This window comes from Argopecten irradians, chromosome 15 (assembly GCF_041381155.1).
Source record: "Argopecten irradians isolate NY chromosome 15, Ai_NY, whole genome shotgun sequence".
Classification (NCBI taxonomy): Eukaryota; Metazoa; Mollusca; class Bivalvia; order Pectinida; family Pectinidae; genus Argopecten; species Argopecten irradians.
This window is the reverse complement of record NC_091148.1, coordinates 449,108-467,751: the sequence shown is the minus strand read 5'-3', so window position 1 is coordinate 467,751 and position 18,644 is coordinate 449,108. Positions and strand designations below refer to the sequence as shown.

At 35.7% G+C, this 18,644-nt stretch overlaps 1 protein-coding gene across 1 annotated transcript; it reads right to left on the bottom strand.

The window, feature by feature from the left end:
* Window positions 1-2,716: 2,716 nt before the first annotated feature.
* LOC138309116 (contactin-associated protein-like 2) lies at window positions 2,717-12,696 on the bottom strand. Its single transcript, XM_069250261.1, has 5 exons — window positions 12,551-12,696; window positions 10,714-10,880; window positions 7,067-7,210; window positions 4,576-4,726; window positions 2,717-3,167 (listed from the first exon to the last, which is right to left on the bottom strand). Exons 1-5 carry the CDS (start codon window positions 12,672-12,674, stop codon window positions 2,932-2,934), a joined length of 822 nt encoding a protein of 273 aa, XP_069106362.1. The 5' UTR covers window positions 12,675-12,696; the 3' UTR covers window positions 2,717-2,931.
* Window positions 12,697-18,644: the final 5,948 nt, after the last annotated feature.

The window sequence follows — 18,644 nt, the reverse complement described above, 5'->3', positions numbered from 1 at the left end:
TTGTTAAATTGTGTTTCTTTGATATTTTTTATGAATTGATATGAAGTATTGTTAATCTCCATAAAAAATGAAATTAGTCCAATTAGTTTTATGAAAAAAATAATGTCACGCTATATATCTATAAGTAAACAACTATGATGTTTATGTATTCATAGGTAGGGGTATTTACCAAAATGTTTTTCCCAAAAGGAGAAACAATGCTTGAATATTATGGAGTCATTAGAACAAGCATAGAGGAACCAGATGAAGGCGAGGATGATATATACATCTTTGAATGTGTCTTCAAAGGAAAAAAATGATCATATGAGAATGACATGAAATGTTCATGCGAAGATCATGCGTGTGCAAAAATCATATGATTTCCGCATGAGATTCATGTGAAAATCACATGAAAATCACCACGCATGATTTACATGCGTGGCACTATTGCCTGTGTACGTAAGAAAAAGTACATACTGAGACCAACGACCTGCATGCATGGATGGCTAATTTTTTTCGTACTTCCGGTATAACCTGTTCCGGCTGTGCGTTGCTCCGGTTCTGTTCTCCATAGTAAATTTATTCAACTAATGCAAATGCATTAATGCATTAACAGGAGTAATTTATTATTTTTATTCTTTTTTTAAATATTAATAATAACACTTTTAAAATTAAAAGCTATGGAATACACTCAAAATATCCAACAAGCGAAAAATGAGCACAAGGAATCATGACATCACATCACGTCAACATATTTAAATCGCGTGAAATCAAAGGATTCGCATTTGCGGCACAGCAGGCCTGTGACACCGCAAGGACACAGATAACCTCTGTTTAAATTAAAAGTTTTATTATTCTTGACAATCTTTATGTCACATATTGCTATAGGTTTACGTTCTTTTAATTTATGTTTTCTACAAATCTACTTGAAATAGAAAAGAAAAAAAACAAGGAGAGCTTCACTCTTCCCATGCCGTGCTTGATTCATATTAAGAGCTAGCTCGATGAGCGGTCTCTACTAACCATAACACGTGTGGGATCATATATAACCCAATACATTCCAGTACCCCCTGGACTTTGAAATCGTGTCCGCGGGAAAAGTCTCGCGCTTCCATGCAGGCAGACATGTTTTGATACTCGTTCATCAGCACGAGAAGAATTGAAATTTTCTCTATAGACAAAACGTGTCATCAGAATACACTTTGAAAATACTATAAGTAGTTGTAGATAAATACACAAAAACGAAGAACGGCACAATAAATGTACTGGTCAAAATGATAAACTCTGTGTCGAGTGTTCGGCACCATCAGCCGTGACGTCAGGGCGTCTTTGTTGCCAAAGATGACGGCTCATATACCCACGCATTTTTGATACATGACATGTTGCTATATTTTCCGCCTTTGAGAGAAACAAGATTGAAAGGATGAACTATTCCAGTTGAATATTTCTTTTCGACCTATATATGACGACTGTCAATATATTGCTAGAACCAAACATCCATCAACAGTGATGCAGAGTTACATTTCATAAAAAAACGATGATGGGACTACAAGTTTAAACAGTTTTAATATCGTTCCGAGGTTATAATCCTTACTATATTTACATTTTTACATGTAGCTGCGCTCTTCTAAGGCTTTGCCTTAAATTCATATTATCTTACAGCTATTCTACACTGATTGAAGTGTTAGTAATAGTTATATAAAACATACTATAGTGGTAATGTGTGATTGCGAGGTATTTGATTTAAGTTATGGCTTGGCTGTAACCACGACTCCTGTATCAGAGAACCCGAAACCAAATACAACACTGATCATCAAGGTTTAAACACTTTATTAAAACAAACTATATTAAAATGTAATTTCTTAAGGATGTACACCTCTGAGAAGTCAAAATTTCTTGTATTAAACTTTTTTTCTCATATAGATTTCTGGAAAAAGGAGTTCATACCATAAAAGAAAATGGAAGAAAAAACATATGTCCGTGTGCTCGTTTTTGAGCTTGTGTCACTCAAAGACACCTAGTTGACAAAATATTGTATTTTATGTGAACTTTGCCGTTTTGACCATATAAGATAGAGATTAAAGCCATAATTTCCTAATGAGGTGTTTGATATGTATGAATGTTTGTAGAATTCATTTTCTAGTTGTCTTCTTTAAAAATATACCAGTTTTGATCAATTAGACTAATATTTTTTCTCAGAATAACAACATATGCTACCCCAACCCCTTAATTTTGTGCTACAAAATGCACCATTTTCAGCCATTTTTGTCAAATTTAACCTTTTATAGAAAAAGTTCTGGTATTAAACTTTTGTTATTATTTTGCATATCAATAGGGAAACGGTTGTTCTTTCTAAATCAGGAAGAAAAATTGGGGGTCCGTGTGCTTACTTTTTTGCCCCATTTGAATTTTTGTTATTTTTCAGTATTTTAGAGTAAAAAGTAAAAGTGCCCAAATTACTATTAAATGTAAAAATAAAGTCACAAAAGTGTATCGTTTCACATATTAATGCTCAATATTTTAATAACTACGGACGATTTGCAGCAAAAATTAGCTGAATACAGCTAAAAATGCTGGCGCAGTGATGATTTAAGTAAAAACAATTTCAGTAAAAAATGGTAAAAGTGTGGCTCTTCTTGAAGCGAAAAAAGACACAATTTCAAAATGGCCGCCAAATGGACCATTTCTTAAATTCCCCGTATAAAAAAATCTACTAAAAATAGAAATGTATTTTTTTGACAAAATTTGCATCTGGCAACTTGCTACAGATACTGATAAATTGTATTTGAAAATCTCATAATTTCTTTGATCTATGTTAAAACGAGACTTAAACGGGACTGAAACCTCAGAAGAATACATCCTTAACACAGTTCTTCCGTTCCCAACGTAGGCTGATCTTTGGGCTGTTAATTCACTAAAGCATATACAAATGTACAGATAAAGCAATCCTGTTCATGTCTTTATGAAATACCAAACATTCTCGAGGTCCACTGTAGTATATGACACATCAGGGGTTGACTTTAGTAGCATACAGTAGTTTGAGCCAATATCAAAGACGAAACTGTCACAGTCTGGCTGTCTGTAACACATCAGGCCACATAATCCTTGGTAAGGCGCGTTCGTCTCCTGAAGGACTGGGAACACATCACCTGCGGATCCGAGTGTCGCTGCCCACTGGTTACATGTACCTGTTACAAGACACGACATTCAATGACAAAAACAATACAAATATTAGTTTGTTTGTTTGATTAATTAACGTCCTATTAACAGCTTTGGTCATGTAAGGACGGCCTACAATGTATGTGGTGTGTTGCCTGTATGTTGTGCGAGGTGCATGTTTTGGGAGACTGCGGTATATTCATGCTGTGTCTTCTTGTATTAATAGTGGAACTGTTGCCCTTTTTATAGTGCTATATCTCTAAACCATGCCGCCGAAGACACCAAGCAACACACCCCACCCGATCACATTATACTGACAACGGGCGAACCAGTCGTTCCACTCCCTGTATGCTAAGCGCTAAGCCGGAGCAGAATCTACCACTTTTTATAGACTTTGGGTGTATCGGCCATGGGACAGAACAGAACTCAGACCCTTCCTCACAGGGGCGAATGATCAACTCAAGGCCAAAAATGAGGCGGTGCCAAGGGAGGCATTAAAAAAGATAAAGTCGATTAGGAAGAAAAGAAAAGATAAAATCCTAAATTTAGTCGCCTTTTACGATCATGTAACAGGGGCGGCAGGTACAATTCTAACGCCCTACCTGCAGGGCGTTTTAATATATGATGAGTATTTCCTTCCATCAAACCTGTGAATTCAGAAGATGTTTTGAATTTTTAGTCAGTTTGACCCTGTTTGGTCAACCTCTCTGGTCCCTCTGGTCCCCCAGGGAGCAGCGAGGACCTATATGGATGCTAAACTGATATATCTCTGGCTAAAAATTCTAATCAAGTTTGACTTATTTCCTATGGAAATTCAACAAATAATGTTCGTGTTAGTCCTATATAACCTAATGTAAACATGAAACCCCAGAGTCATATAATTTTTATAAATGACCTTAAGACCTTTCCATATATGAAAAGTATTTGTTATATAATTTCAGGAATTCTAGATGAAGATTTGTGAAGATTTAATCCATTTGACCACTTTTGACCCCAACCCTAAGGCTCCTGGGGGTCAGTCATGAGATTCAATGGCCATCTCATACTAATAATTATGACAATATTTGACTCATTACAAACGACCAAATTATGCTCAAAAAGGTGTTTTCCCAACTTTAGTAAACTTAAGATTGCAAAGGACCCTAATACCTTTCTATGTATGAAAAGTATTTGAATCTACTATATCTGTGAGATTTGTGAAATTTACGTCAATTTTACCCCTTTTGGTCCTCCTAACAACCCCCTTGTTCACTGGGGATCAGGGACCATTTAATTTGTGCTTGTTCACTGGGGATCAGGGACCATTTAATTTGTGCAAAATTTCACGAAGGACAAAAGGCAATTAGAATAAGTCACTAGAGATTTCGTCTCAGGTGACCTAAAACAAAGTTCGACAATGACAAACCAAGTTCCTTTGTAAAAAATTATGATACTAACTTGAATTTGAAATCGGACATCCTTTAACCTCAAGTCTCATAGATCTGTAGCCTGTTCCAGACACGGATATGACCCTGACAAACTTGGCGGTTACACTTCTCCCCAGTGTATTCGTTACTATGCTGCTATCGTCAGAGTTTCCAGGAAACAACTGCAAAAATAACACAGTAAATATGTGATTGGTTGTGTGGTTATTTCATGTATATCCGTCTAACATTTAGTCAAGGGAATTTAGGAAGAGGGGAAGAGATAATATCCTAAATTTAGTCGCCTTTTACAATCTGATTACAATACAGATCCTCATTACCAATACGTTAAATAGACAACATCCCAGTAGGGGTCATGTTCGGAGACATTTTTACCACGAGTAATTTAGATCAAATGCATTTCTACCACATTGTTATATCAAGTGATAACTTCATTTCGTCCTAGTATACCTATACATTAAGCTTTATTCAGCTCTTTGGGCGACTAGGTCGTCCCCAGTCAAGATTCTGGCAGCAGCAATTCGATTGGACATTTCCAAATGTCACCAGAATGTGAACCCTGATGGGATGTTGACAGATTCTCTTATCAACATAGTGATAATAAAGTATGTTTTTAGTCAGATTGTCGCCTTTTACGATTATACAATAGAAGCAGCAAATACAATGTATTGTTTGTTACTAACAGGTGAACTGACATACAAGTAACTGTTCTACGTTTGCTTTGATTCCCACTTTTTGCATTTGCTTATACGTTTACATAGTAACGTGGAGCTCAATATATCGCGACACATAACGTACCAACTCGATGTTTCTTTTTTAAAATCCCTATGTTAACATTCGACGAATTTAGCAACGTTGTTGGGAATTATCTTTCCGAGTTCTTTTACCAGATATTTAGATAGCTTGTTGAATATAACAAATACATAGATTATCTTAATTCTGTTCGGTAAAATAAAATAATGTTGTCCCTGTGTCAGGATACATCTAGAAATGTCTCCCTCAAGAAAAAATAATTCTTACATTATCATCCTCCGTTAAGACCTTTGTCTTGGTCTATATAGTGGTACACGCACCCCAACAATTGTCTCTAATTAAAACACTTATTAATAATACAGTATGGTGATTTTTTTGATCAATTTACTTCATATTATCAGTTAGGGACATGTAAGGCGGATCTCCAATATATGCGATGTGTCGCAGTGTATGGCGTGCGTGGTGCGTGTTTTGGGAGACTGAGGTATTTTCATGTTGGGTTTTCTTGTATAGTGTTACTATTACCCTTTCTATAGTGCTATATCACTCAACAATGCCGCCTAAGACAAAGCAACACACCAAACCCGGTCACATTATACTGACAACGGGCGATCCAGTCGTCCCACTCCCGGTATGCTAAACGCTAAGCAGAAGTATATATTCTATGTGGTGTCTCGGCCAGGTGTAGCAAAGTGGGCTGATGGTTCAATAGAGGTAATAGATATAGTATCTGCTGTGGACGGCAAATTTGGATTTTGTAGCCACTACCCAGCGTTCTAACAGTTTGTATATGATAGCAGTGATTGGGGTGGTCAGTGTGAGGGCACCAATGTGGAAGGGGTGTGGTGGATGTTGGAATTTAGATAGTTGATTAAGTGTATTTTATGCCGCTCGTGCCTTTTTAATAAATGTACAAAGAAGCGGGGCGGTGTAGGTGTTAAGTTAAATGTTAGATATACTGGGAATTTAGGGAGTTGAGAGAGAGACTCCCAAGATGTAAGCCATAAGGTAACATCACCTGGACATGGAGTCCGAGGTGGCGTCAGAGAGAGAGACAGGAAAGTTGAGGTCAGCCGGGGAGTGAGTTAGAACTCTCCGAGGGAACTGGGAGCTTCCCAGCCTTGGATATTCTTATGATGAGAAATACGAACTTAGTAAGATTAATAGTCGTTTACAGATACCAGGTTAGTCAATATACTATACTAGTTGTGTGTTAGTGGCAAGGACAATGTTTTGTTTACATATATTTACATGTGATGAACTGCTTATAAGTAAGAAGATACCATGATGTGTCGTGTCATTGTGTCACATATGGTATTGTCATTGTGTCACACAGGGTACAGAACCCAAAGCATTCCTCACATGGACGAACGTCATAAGTTAGGTGATGTCAAGGAAGAAGAAAGTATGGTAGGGAGAAAGAAAAGATAATATCCTTAATTTAGTGGCCTTTTAATATCATGCAGTAGGGGCAGCATGCACAGTTCTTACACCCTACTGCAGGAAAAAAAGATTTTCTGAATAACAAACAATATGCAGCTGAGTCTAAGGTATTTTCGTGCAAAATATTTCCTATCACTGAGTGATACCCCTCCATTAGTCGCTATTTGCGATCATGCAATAGGAGCAGCAGGTAAAATTCCTACGCCCTACCTGCAGGGCAGATATAAAATGAGATAATACGGTTGAGTATTGAATAGTGATACAAAACAGTTTTAGAATGGTTGAACTAGATTAATTGCTGAAGTCACCTTTACTGTGCCATTTGATGAGATAGAAATCCAGTTGATTCCGTCCATGCTGGTGTTTACACTGTACGAGGACACCAAATGTCCGTGAACCATTCGTCCAGTGGTCTGTATGGCTTTCAGGGTAGAAGTAGTCTTAAACTCAACCTGAAACAGAAGTTTTATATTTTAAAACGAGTCAAAATGATACGTTTATATTTGCCAGGTGGACGCTTGTATTATTGCTAGCCAAAATATTATCGTCTACATTTGATATACTGACATCTAATAACAAAAGGCCCATAGGCCTTACATGCCATCTGACTATTGGCCTAAAACATTGTCGCAGTATACAATATTGACCTACACGAAATTCATAGAACTCCTTAGTTGAAGCTGCAAGTTTTTGATATATTTGATGACGTTGCCATTAAAGTATGTTACTCGCTCTACCTGCAGGGCCAGAACAAGGAATGCTAAAGGCACAAAGTTATATAGAGAAACTGTTTTTCATTATTATCCTAGAGAAACCTGTTTGCGATAGAATTAAATCATGTTCTGGCTATAACTTATAAATCGTTTAAGATAACACTTTTTGTAATACATTACATTATATTTACAATTGCTAGGCTTGATCACTATACGCAAGTACTATCCGATTTTGTTAACCATAACTGCATGGTAACATCGAACTGTGAACTTGCGTATGAAAATGTTCTATGCAAGGTAAAGGGGCTACTTTTAAAAAAAAAGAAACACATGGCTTTGTTTACATTTTGACGCATCATTACGTGTATATTGTTGTTTTTCATAGAATTTTGGAAAAATGTAAACAATACATATATGTTTTATATTTATATATGATACAAACATTTTTAAAATTTACAATTGTATAAGGAAACGGGAAAAAATATCCCGACCGGGGCGACGTGCAGTGCTTTCATTTTTGTTAAAAATGATGTATGTCAAATGTAAACATTACCTCTGTGTCTGTGTTCGTCCTGCGATCGAGTCTTTGGGGTGGACGGGCGTGAGACCCTCTGACAGAGCTAGGTAAGTTATAAACATATTCTCTTGTCTTTGTTCTTTGATAATTTAATCGTGTGTATTATAAACATGCACCGCTATTAATCCACGTGTTGACAGTTATGCGTCACCTTAAATACCTTGTATCCATCTAACACAAATGAAGTTGTTCCATCTATCGATGGCGATGGATCTAAGCGTAGATTATATAATGACGTGGCTCCCAAGGATGTAATATCGTCAAGTCGGACAACAATCTCAAACAAATTTAGCTACTTGAACACCGCTGTTTTGACAACTTCGTAAACTCAAGTGTGTAAGCGTGCGTCGTCAGCTTCGCCTCGCTACACAATAACGGTCACCGAGTTCACACATGTGGCCGAGTACAAATACTTTATGTTATTACGCTATATATTAACTTTTAGTAAAATTGAATATATATTTAAAGTTCTGATATGATTAAAAAAATGTCTCTGAAATTTACTTTGTGTGTCATGTTTATTTTACACTAAAATATTGAACTTTTTTGTCGTCGCGGATGCATAATTCTATCCTACGTGAAGAGTCTTCATTCGCTGTTAAATTGAGTAAACTCTCCACTTTTGACCGACTTTTATTGAATAATTACGTCACTTTCAAATGACGATTTCATTGCATAAAATATAAATAAAAAGTCGTGTGAGTGTAAATATAGGGATTGGATTTCGTTTTCATGTTAACAATGTTTATGTTGTTTTGCCCGACCACAACGTATATAAACTGTGTAAAGAAGTGTATTTTAATCAAATTGTGCCTTTAAATGCCCAATAAGCGTTGTTGTAGTCACAAACATTTACAAAAAAAATCACAACGTTCTCTCGGCATATAATGTTGACTTAAGCCAGTTAAGTTGTTATCAGGAGACCAAGTGTGAAGTTTCAAAACAAACATAAATATAAAAAAACCAATACAAATGTGGCCCACAACAAATACAAAACGAAAGGATACAAATGTCACGATTTCGGGAAGATATTACGTGACCCGATCGACTGCGAAAAATTATGACGTTAGTAAACAAAACAATCCAAATTCAATATCAACAAGGACGATCCCATTCAAGTCCTTATTGATTTGATAAACGTAACTGCCATAAAAACAAGTCCTAAATTCGATTATAGGCCACCTGACCAGAGTCTTTTGTCCGTCGTCGTGCGTCGTCCGTCGTGCGGCGTCCGTTAACATTTCCTTGTGAACGCAATAATTTGATTAAATTTAAACCGAGTTTAATGAAACTTTGTATGTAGACTACCATTGGAAAGATCACGGGCGAGTTTGAAAATCAGCATGATTCGACAGTAATTAATAGAGTTATTGCTCTTTGAACCAATAATTATTATTAAACATTGTGAACGCGATAACTTTAATAAATAAAAACGATTTAATGAGACTTTGTGTGTAGACTAACATTGGAACAATCTCGGACGAGTTCAAAAATCAGCATGAGTTATTGTCCTTTGCATTTATAATTAATATAATTAATATTCGACCTTCTGAACGTGATATCTTAGTAAATATAAACCGAGCTTAATGAAAATTTGTATGTAGACTAACATTAGAATTATCTTCGACAATTTAGAAAATCAGCTTTATCTGACGACAATGTACGGAGTTATTGCTCTTCGCACTTATTATTATTATTGGACGTTGTGAATATGATAATTTGAATAAATACGCACTCAGCGTCATTATACTTAGCATTTAGACTAAAATAGGAAAGGTATCTTTTAAAATCGACCTGATTAGATCGTAACTTACAGAGTTATTGCCCATTGCAATTATCTCTTTTGAAGTTTGAAAATAAGCTTGTTTCGACTCAAACTTATTTACGGAGTTATTGCCCTTTCAAATAATATTTATTGAACCTTGTGAACATGGTAATGCTCAAACTTTTTCACATAGTTATTGCCCTTTCAAATAATAATTATTGAATCTTGTGAACATGGTAATGCGAGTAAGTAAATCGTAACTTACAGAGTTATTTCCCATTGTAATTATCTCTTAACAAGTTTGAAAATAAGTGTGATTCGACTCAAACTTATTTACGGAGTTATTGCCTTTTCAAATAATATTTATTGAACCTTGTGAACATGGTAATGTTCAAACTTATTTACGGAGTTATTGCCCTTTCAAATAATAATTATTAAACCTTGTGAACATGGTAATGTGAGTAAATATGCACCAAGCTTAATGAAAATTTGTATTTAGACCTATTAGATGTATGTTCCTATTTTGAGAACAAAAGGCATCAGTTGGCTAGTAAATAACATAACTAATTTGTTTCAAATTTCTGGTGACCGTTACGTCCCATAGGCCTCTTGTTTGAGGATATTGTGCATCGAAACAAATCAACCAATAAAATACCTTATTGTATCAATCGGGACAGGTTCGACAGGAAAACTGAGAAAGACATCGGTGCGCATTCCACAGGAAAACAGAGAAAGTAAAATATTGAGATTAGCAGTCTCGAAACGCTTTTTTGTCTTGTGCCAAAGGACCCGGTGTTATAAAAAATAGCAGCGATGGTGGTTTGAAATTAACACTGGCTATACGGATGTTGTCGATTTCCAATTAAATAATAAATTTATAACATGTAAACCAATAAATACCTGTAAATAATCACCGTCCCTTATAGTCGCCGGACACCAGCCATACGGACTACTAAACCTGGCATATAGTACAGGGCAATGATCATGGTGAGAGGACGCTGTGATAGCATCGTCAGATACACCATATGGCCCTGTCACCAAATCGTAGTCACAAGGTGTGCATACAGCTGAAACATAAACAGAAGACGAAATTATTTCTGGTAATCATCAAGCAACACACCCCGACAGGTCGCATTATATTTACACTACCACTTCTATAGACTTTGGTGTGCCTTGGTCAAAGGAAAGAGCCTACCTCACATATGACATTGCGTTTAACTGGATCGTGTAACTCGATGCGTAGTATACATACAAGCAATATGGCCACAATAAGCTTGTTGCGGTCGACTACCTAGAAAATTATCTAACACACTTCCCGTATGAAATCAAACACCAACTGTCATTTGGACAACAATAACCATAACTTCCATTCCAGATTTCTTCTTGGAAAATGATATCGAGGGACAGAATATTACACTTGCATTACGTAATTACTGTGATAGTAGCATTGTATAGAAAACCAGCAATTCGAAAATAATGGTAACAATCGATTTAAAAAGTTTAGTAGAATTCCATTTCACAATTTAAGTAGGTTTTTTTATCAGGTTAGATTTATGATTAATATGTTAACATCAAATTGCCAGTAATGGTCATATATTACTTCGCTGCTACTCTTTATCCCTTAGTTTTCTACAAAATACGCAATTGCCTTTTTGTGGGGGTGTTTTTTTTTGTTTTAGTAAAATAAATATTTTAGGAGAATGTACATTAAGCATAACTATGCGGAAAACCATTTCTAAGGATTTATGGAGTTAAAACTTTTATTATTCACGTTACATCATATATTTATATGCTAGGGAATCAGTTTTGAGCTCGGTTATATCATCTATTATCGTTCTCGGGTAAAAGAGACAAGTTAAAAAATCAAGTATCCTAATGCTCACAACGGGAACAATCAAGTCAACAAAATAAATACATGCATATACATGTAACCTAGTTTTTAACACGTAAACAGTGTTGATACCTTTACAGACTATAGAGAATTACCATTTTCAAACAACAAAAAATAACAAGAGATCCCAGAGGGATCTTGGCTCCCACCAAAGAATGATCTATATCTGAGAAGTAAAAGAGGGCTCTTTTATCTACTTTTACCATAACAATCCAGGATGATGGCCTGTTGGCCATTTTATTCACTGATCGGTCCCAAAATGCATAAAGCAAAAATAATGGCCTATTCGGAGCCTATGCATAGGAATGCTGAGAAAGATCTCTTTGATCAGTAGTTTCTGAGAAATAGCGGTAACAAAGTTTAACTATCAAAATACAAGAAGGCGGCCGGTCAACCATAATGTTGACTGATCGGTCCCAAAATTCATTATGCACAACCAGGGCTCTAGAAGAACCTACAAATGAAATATCAGAAAGATCCCTTCATGACGAACTTTAATTATCAAAATCCACGCCTGGCAGCCATCTTGTTGACTGATCGGTCCCAAAATGTAATATGCTGAACTAGGGCTCTAGGGGAACCTACTATGAAAATTAAGAAAGATCCCTGAAATACTTTCTGAGAAATTGCGGTTACAAGATTTGTTAACCGACGGAAGAACCACGAACGAAAGACGATTTAAATAGCCCACTTTCTGAAGATGGTGGGCTTTAGAAAGTAGTTTTGAATTTTTTTTTTAAAAATTGGCGTATTGTGAAAATTATGTTTTAATGTGAAATAAGTTATTTCTAAAAACGATAAAATTATTTAACACGTCATGTATAAAACATTAAATGAGTGACATACCTGAACAGATATTCGCTGTGCAAAGAAAAGTGAAGAGTTGAAATACAGTCAGCATGGCTAATATGTTCAAAGAAACGCCAGTAGAACCATCCGCCTTGCACGTCACACACGCTACACAAAGCATGCATGGGAGGCGGTCATTACATGACCATAACTGTTAACAGGACGTTAATAAATCAAATAAACAAATGGTATCAGTGGTCAGCTAAGGGCTTCAGTATAGATTGTATTTCACTTTAAAAATCAATGTTTCGATTTGTTTCGTATAAAAATGAATGGTCCTCGTCTTCATATTGCATGGGTTTAATAATCCGAAAGCGAATATTTGCTTAACAAAAATCAGTAAATATTGGGATACATTAGCAAATTGCTTCATATATATGGTTGTGTTTACATTGAAAATGACATATTGTGAAGATCCCGATTTAAGTCAAAGCGGTATTTGTGAGAACCGCGTTATACCTACAAATTCTAATTTTGTTTTTGAGTATCTATTGTCAACGCAACGATGGCCTAAGGTGAGCCCAAAGAGTTAACATTACATAACCGAGAGACTGTGGTTTACATGGCTCCTTTTTAACTGACAAAGCAGTCATCCCATTCATGTTATGCCGAGTTCCAAATACCTACCACCATACATTTTAGAGACTGTGATATGTCTCTGCCAGGGGCCAGATTCCGGAGCCTTTCTAACGGGCAAGAGCTCAACTTAAGGCCAAACGTGAGACGGTGTAATAAGGTGACATGTCTATAAGAAAGAGAAAAGATCTAAATTTGATAAAAAAATGATATCCTCCCTTATGTTTGACGCAAAAAAGTCATTTGGGAAGAGATGGAAAGTGGCCAATTCCGAGGTGTAGATGGACGGGACATATGTCTGATTCTGATCAAAATTTTGTAACCCAAACATTTTTCATAAAGATTCAGATACCCGATACTGTTCTAAGTGACATATTAGACATGCAGGCAAATATTAAACCAAATAATAATATGAGAAAATTATTTTATAACTTTGATATCTTCCAGCTGATGACGGGAGATTCTGGTACGGACCGTTGTTTTAGAATTTCTTTAAAAATGCGGGTCTACAGAAACCAGCAAGAACTGAAAGTAAGACTCGTTGAACAATGCACTTTACTGACAAATTCACCAAAAAACATCGTAAACACATTAACAAATATCAAACGGAATTAAATTCCTGAAATGAAAGATTTTCTCCCGAAATACACCGAATGTTTTTTATTGGTGAAGTCAGAAATGAGGTTTGGTTTGGCCAGAAAATACACCGTCTATGAATTGTTAACGAGTGAAGAAATTTCCAGGGCAATAGGCTATTCGAAAGCATCCTAGATAATTAAAGCATTTTTTGGACAGAACGCTGTTTTAGATTCTATGATGCATTTGTTTGTTTGGTTTAAGAGTTCTACAATACAAGAAGACACAACGCGAATATACTGCAGTCTCCCAAAACACACACCCGCACTTCATACACGCAAAACACCGCATAGTTGATATTTTATCAATTAATGTCCTATCAACAAACAACCACCGTCATGTAAGGCCGGTCTCCCATGTATGCGAAGTGGTGCGTGTATGTGTGCAGGATGCGTGTTTTGGAAGACTGCAATTGTGTTTTTTTATTATGTTGACGTCCTATTAACAGCTATGGTCATGTAAGGACGGCCTCTTATGTATGCAGTGTGAAGTTCGAGGTGCGTGTTTTGAGAGACTGCAGTATGTTCGTGTTGCGTCTTCTCGTATAGTGAAACCGTTGCCCTTTTTATAGTGTTATATCACTAAAGCATGCCGCCGAAGACACCAAGCAACAGACCCCACCATGTCACATTATACTGACAATGGGTGAACCAGTCGTCTCGCTCCTTGTTTGCTCAGCGCTAAGCGGGAGCATAAACTACCATGATTAAAGGCTTTGGTGTTTCTCGGCCAGGTGATAGAACCAAGAGCCTTCCTCACAGGGGCGAACGCTCAACTCAACGTCAAAAATGAGGCGGTGCCAAGGGAGGCATTAAAAAAGATAAAGTCGATTAGGAAGAGAAGAAAAGATGAAATCCTAAATTTAGTCGCCTTTTACGATCATGTAACAGGGGCGGCAGGTACAATTCTAACGCCCTACCTGCAGGGCGTTTTAATATATGATGAGTATTTCCTTCCATCAAACCTGTGAATTCAGAAGATGTTTTGAATTTTTAGTCAGTTTGACCCTGTCTGGCCAACCTCTCTGGTCCCTCTGGTCCCCCAGGAAGCAGCGAGGACCTATATGGAAGTTCCTCTATTTGTCGTAAAACAATAGATTGAGGTTCTTCATGTTTGTTTAAATAAGAAGAGGAATTGGAGATACATACAAGTATAAGTATCTCTTTTATTGTCTAAGTAAGGAATTTCGTCATACAAATAAAATGTAATAGTACCTCAAAATGCTAGCGCAAATAAATTTGTAATATATTCAACATATATTCATGCTATATCCGGAATATCATAAAACTCCTTGTTTAGTGTTTATTCAAATTAAAGTAATATTTCAAGATCATTTAATTTTGACATATGTATAATGATAGAATACAAGGTTTCCCGTAAACAGTCTTTTCCGTTTGCAATTAATTACAGCAAAAGTTAAATGCGTCATAAAGAAATTTGGTAGTACTAACAAAAAACATTTCCAACTCATTGGAATATTTTGAACTTGTATAAATTAATACCTATGCATTATAATTATGTAATTCCCAAAATGTAAACTTTGATGGTTAACATTAAAAGCTCTTGTTGAGTCGTGCGTTTGAAAAATGCGGCACATATAACTAAGTTAAAAACCGATATTAGTCACCTGATAGTGAGTATTACTATTCATTTTTTTTCCTTTTTTTTCATAAATTTAGAATCCATCACTCGAACTCACCACAATAGGACAAATAGGAGATTAAGAAGACCCAGAATCTCTGGTAGAGTCAGCATCTCAGCAAGTCACCAGACACGTGTCCACAGGATATCGACAATTACCGATAAATATGAGGAACTACATCTAATGTAGTCTACAGAATGTTGATATGGTCTGTGTAATTTTCCATTGATGTTGATATACAAGTGAAAACGAAAATTGAATCGCTTAAAGCAAGCGCAGTTTTGTTTGATCTGTGTTGAAAAAAGAACGTGTATTACATTTCTATAGCATTATATACAAAGTATAATACTTAATGTTTGTTCACATTTTATGTAGTAGCTTTACTTGACGGAATAAATATCAGGGTGTGTTTGTTTTATTACTTATTGACCACCTTAATGGATGCTTCGGTGAAATCACAATCTATAATAAAAAGAAATCTATAAAACGGTAAAGCCAATATTTGTTTGATTAATTAAAGCCCTATCTCAACAGCCAGGATCATGAAATGACGGCCTCTGTGTAGTGTTATGAAGTGCATGGTGCGTATTTTGGGAAACTGGTATATTCCTGTGGTGTAATTTATAGTGGAACTCATGCCCTTTTTATACTGCTGAAGCATACCGCCGAAAACGCCAAGCAACACACCCCACCCGGTCTCATTATAGTGACAACGGGCGAACCAGTCGCCTTTCTCCCTTTATGCTTAGCCCAAAGAAGGAGCAGAAACTCTAAATTTAGAATCTTTATATTTTCTTTCTCCCTAACGTTTCCCTTGACACACCTCACTTTTGGTCTTCGGTGAGTCCTGGGTTCTATCTTCTAGTCTAGACTAGGAAGAAAGATAAAATCATATCCTTAATTTAGACGCTTTTAATTAATGATCATGCAATAGAAACAGCAGGTACAATTATAACGTAAATTCTAACAAAGACAATGAATTTTAAATTGTATATTTTTTTCAGAACCTGAGCCCAAGACGTATTTTTTTCAATAAAACGGTCGTTTATTAAAACTATTACCTTATTTAAAAAATGTGTATTGACTATATTATTTCTCATTGCGGCGGCTATGAATAGCAGTAGCTATCTTCATATTTTAAAATGAAATCCGGGCCCAATTTTAGTGAAAAATTGCATCAAAATAGTCATATTTTCTTCTTTTCTGAAAAAATGATATCAGGAAAAATCGATTTTTTATAATTTCCTAGAAGATTGACGTATTTGCAATAAGAAAAACCAATAAAAATTATATCTCACCATATTATTTTTCAAAATATGACCCATTTGCTTTCCAATACCCCTTAAATGTTGGCCCGAAAACCTTAGAATAGGCAAATCTGTAGCACTTTTCAATGTTTTATGTTATTCATTTCCTCTTGTTAATTTTCTATATTTATTACATTATTGGAGAATACAAGATAACACAATAATTACATATCTTAAAATCTTTATTTAGTTATTATATAAGATATAACAAACTAGTTTGCAAGCTACATGTAGGCCTGACCTCAAATTTCCAAAAAGAGTCTAATTCAGCAGAAAATGCATAAGCTTTTTCTGAGACGAATATTTGCTCTGTGTGATACTGTATTAAAATGGACTATTTTTCGTGAAAACATCCTTCAAATTATATGTAAAGATTTTAATAAAAAATAAATGAAAATATTTTCCAGCAATTTTATTTCCATATTTTGTTTGTACCGGTATCTTACGAAGAGTGCCTATTGAAGCTCTAAATTCGAATGTTTTCATTCAAAACACCACTAACTTCCTTCGGCATCCATATACTGTATAAATTTATTTCTATTCTGCAAAAAGATAGGTATACAGTTTTAACGATAACGGTTATTAAGTTGTTTCTAAGGTTATTGACGTGAAGTTTTTCATTTTGGTTCTCCGTAAATCCATGTGTATTCCATCTGACTGTTTAGCGACTATTATGATTCTTGGATTTTACTTGATGCAATAATCTTCAAAATTATACTTTATTTGCCGATTGCCACACCTTTAGATTGATACACTTCAAGTAAACACTCAGAATGGTTCCAGACGAAGTATTTGCTCGAATGCCGATGTCAGAAGCGAGTTATAATAGATTGGTACGGAGAAATAAAATATGTTTGCCGGGATCCGGATAGCGACGTTACAAACGTATGACGTCACAGAAGGGACGGTCTACGTTAAAAGAAAAACTAGAAATAACAAATAAATACGAAACAGTAAACTTATCTCATGATTACTGCATGTACAGAACCACTCAGTCTCTATGGAAATTGGTTTTGCCAATTATAATCAGCCACCATAGATTAATTAATTATTACGTCAATAGAAAATACGTGGTTAGTATCTTACAATACAAGGTTTATTTTGGTGCGAGACTTAATTAGGAAAGCCGAGATGACGAAGCTTTGCCGACTAATCTCGGCTTTCCGTGTCGACCACCAAAACAAAACTTGTATTTTATATACTAACCGTGAGTTATGTTTATCCTGCAACCATTATGACATTCAAATGCAAATTGTGAGTTATTTGGTTGGTTCGCTCGAAGCGACAGACTTCTTTGATGCGAATGAAAAGATTCATTCGATTAACCGAATGAGAGTGTATTCCTTTTTACTTCCGTGGGAAATATATCAGTACAAAGTGCAAACAGTACCAATAATTCTATTCAGTGTGTATAAAAAAAAACAATAATTAACATAACATACCTTTGCTCTAAGCGAAGAAAAAGACGATATCACCACACGATATTTTCGATACATGTACCGCAAAGTAATTTCGGTGAATGTGACGTCACTTTTTAGCGAGACTGAATGACGTTGCATTCACCGGAAGTTTCAAGTTCTGGGACAAGTTAGAAAAAAATCAGTCAGATATGGAACAAATTCACGAGATCTTATTGACGGATAAAGTACAAGTTTATCCGGCAGTAGTTATGCGTCAATATGTGGGGCATTTGCTGGAAAACAAAATATATAATATGACTGAAAGCAGGGCATTAAAGGGCGCCGCCAGACGTTTCAGTGATAATTAATTATGCAATGTTAAAAAGTTCAATTTATGGAAATATCGGGGCCGAATTTTCTGTTTATATTTTTATTCATATATTCACACTTTATCCCTGTCCCAAAACCTCCGTTTGAGAAGGAAACATACATACGAGAAGGAAGAATTTTTTATTTCCGTAACAGATATT

What these genes read in the sequence shown, in the direction of transcription:
- LOC138309116 (XM_069250261.1), bottom strand. Translation starts at nt 12,674, where the DNA reads ATGCTTTGTGTAGCGTGTGTGACGTGCAAGGCGGATGGTTCTACTGGC. An exon ending in CATCAAATGGCACAGTAAAG is followed by an intron (nt 4,727 to 7,066) that starts GTGACTTCAGCA and finishes TTATTTTTGCAG; the next exon opens with TTGTTTCCTGGAAACTCTGA. An exon ending in ATGTCCGATTTCAAATTCAA is followed by an intron (nt 3,168 to 4,575) that starts GTTAGTATCATA and finishes GTCTTGTAACAG; the next exon opens with GTACATGTAACCAGTGGGCA.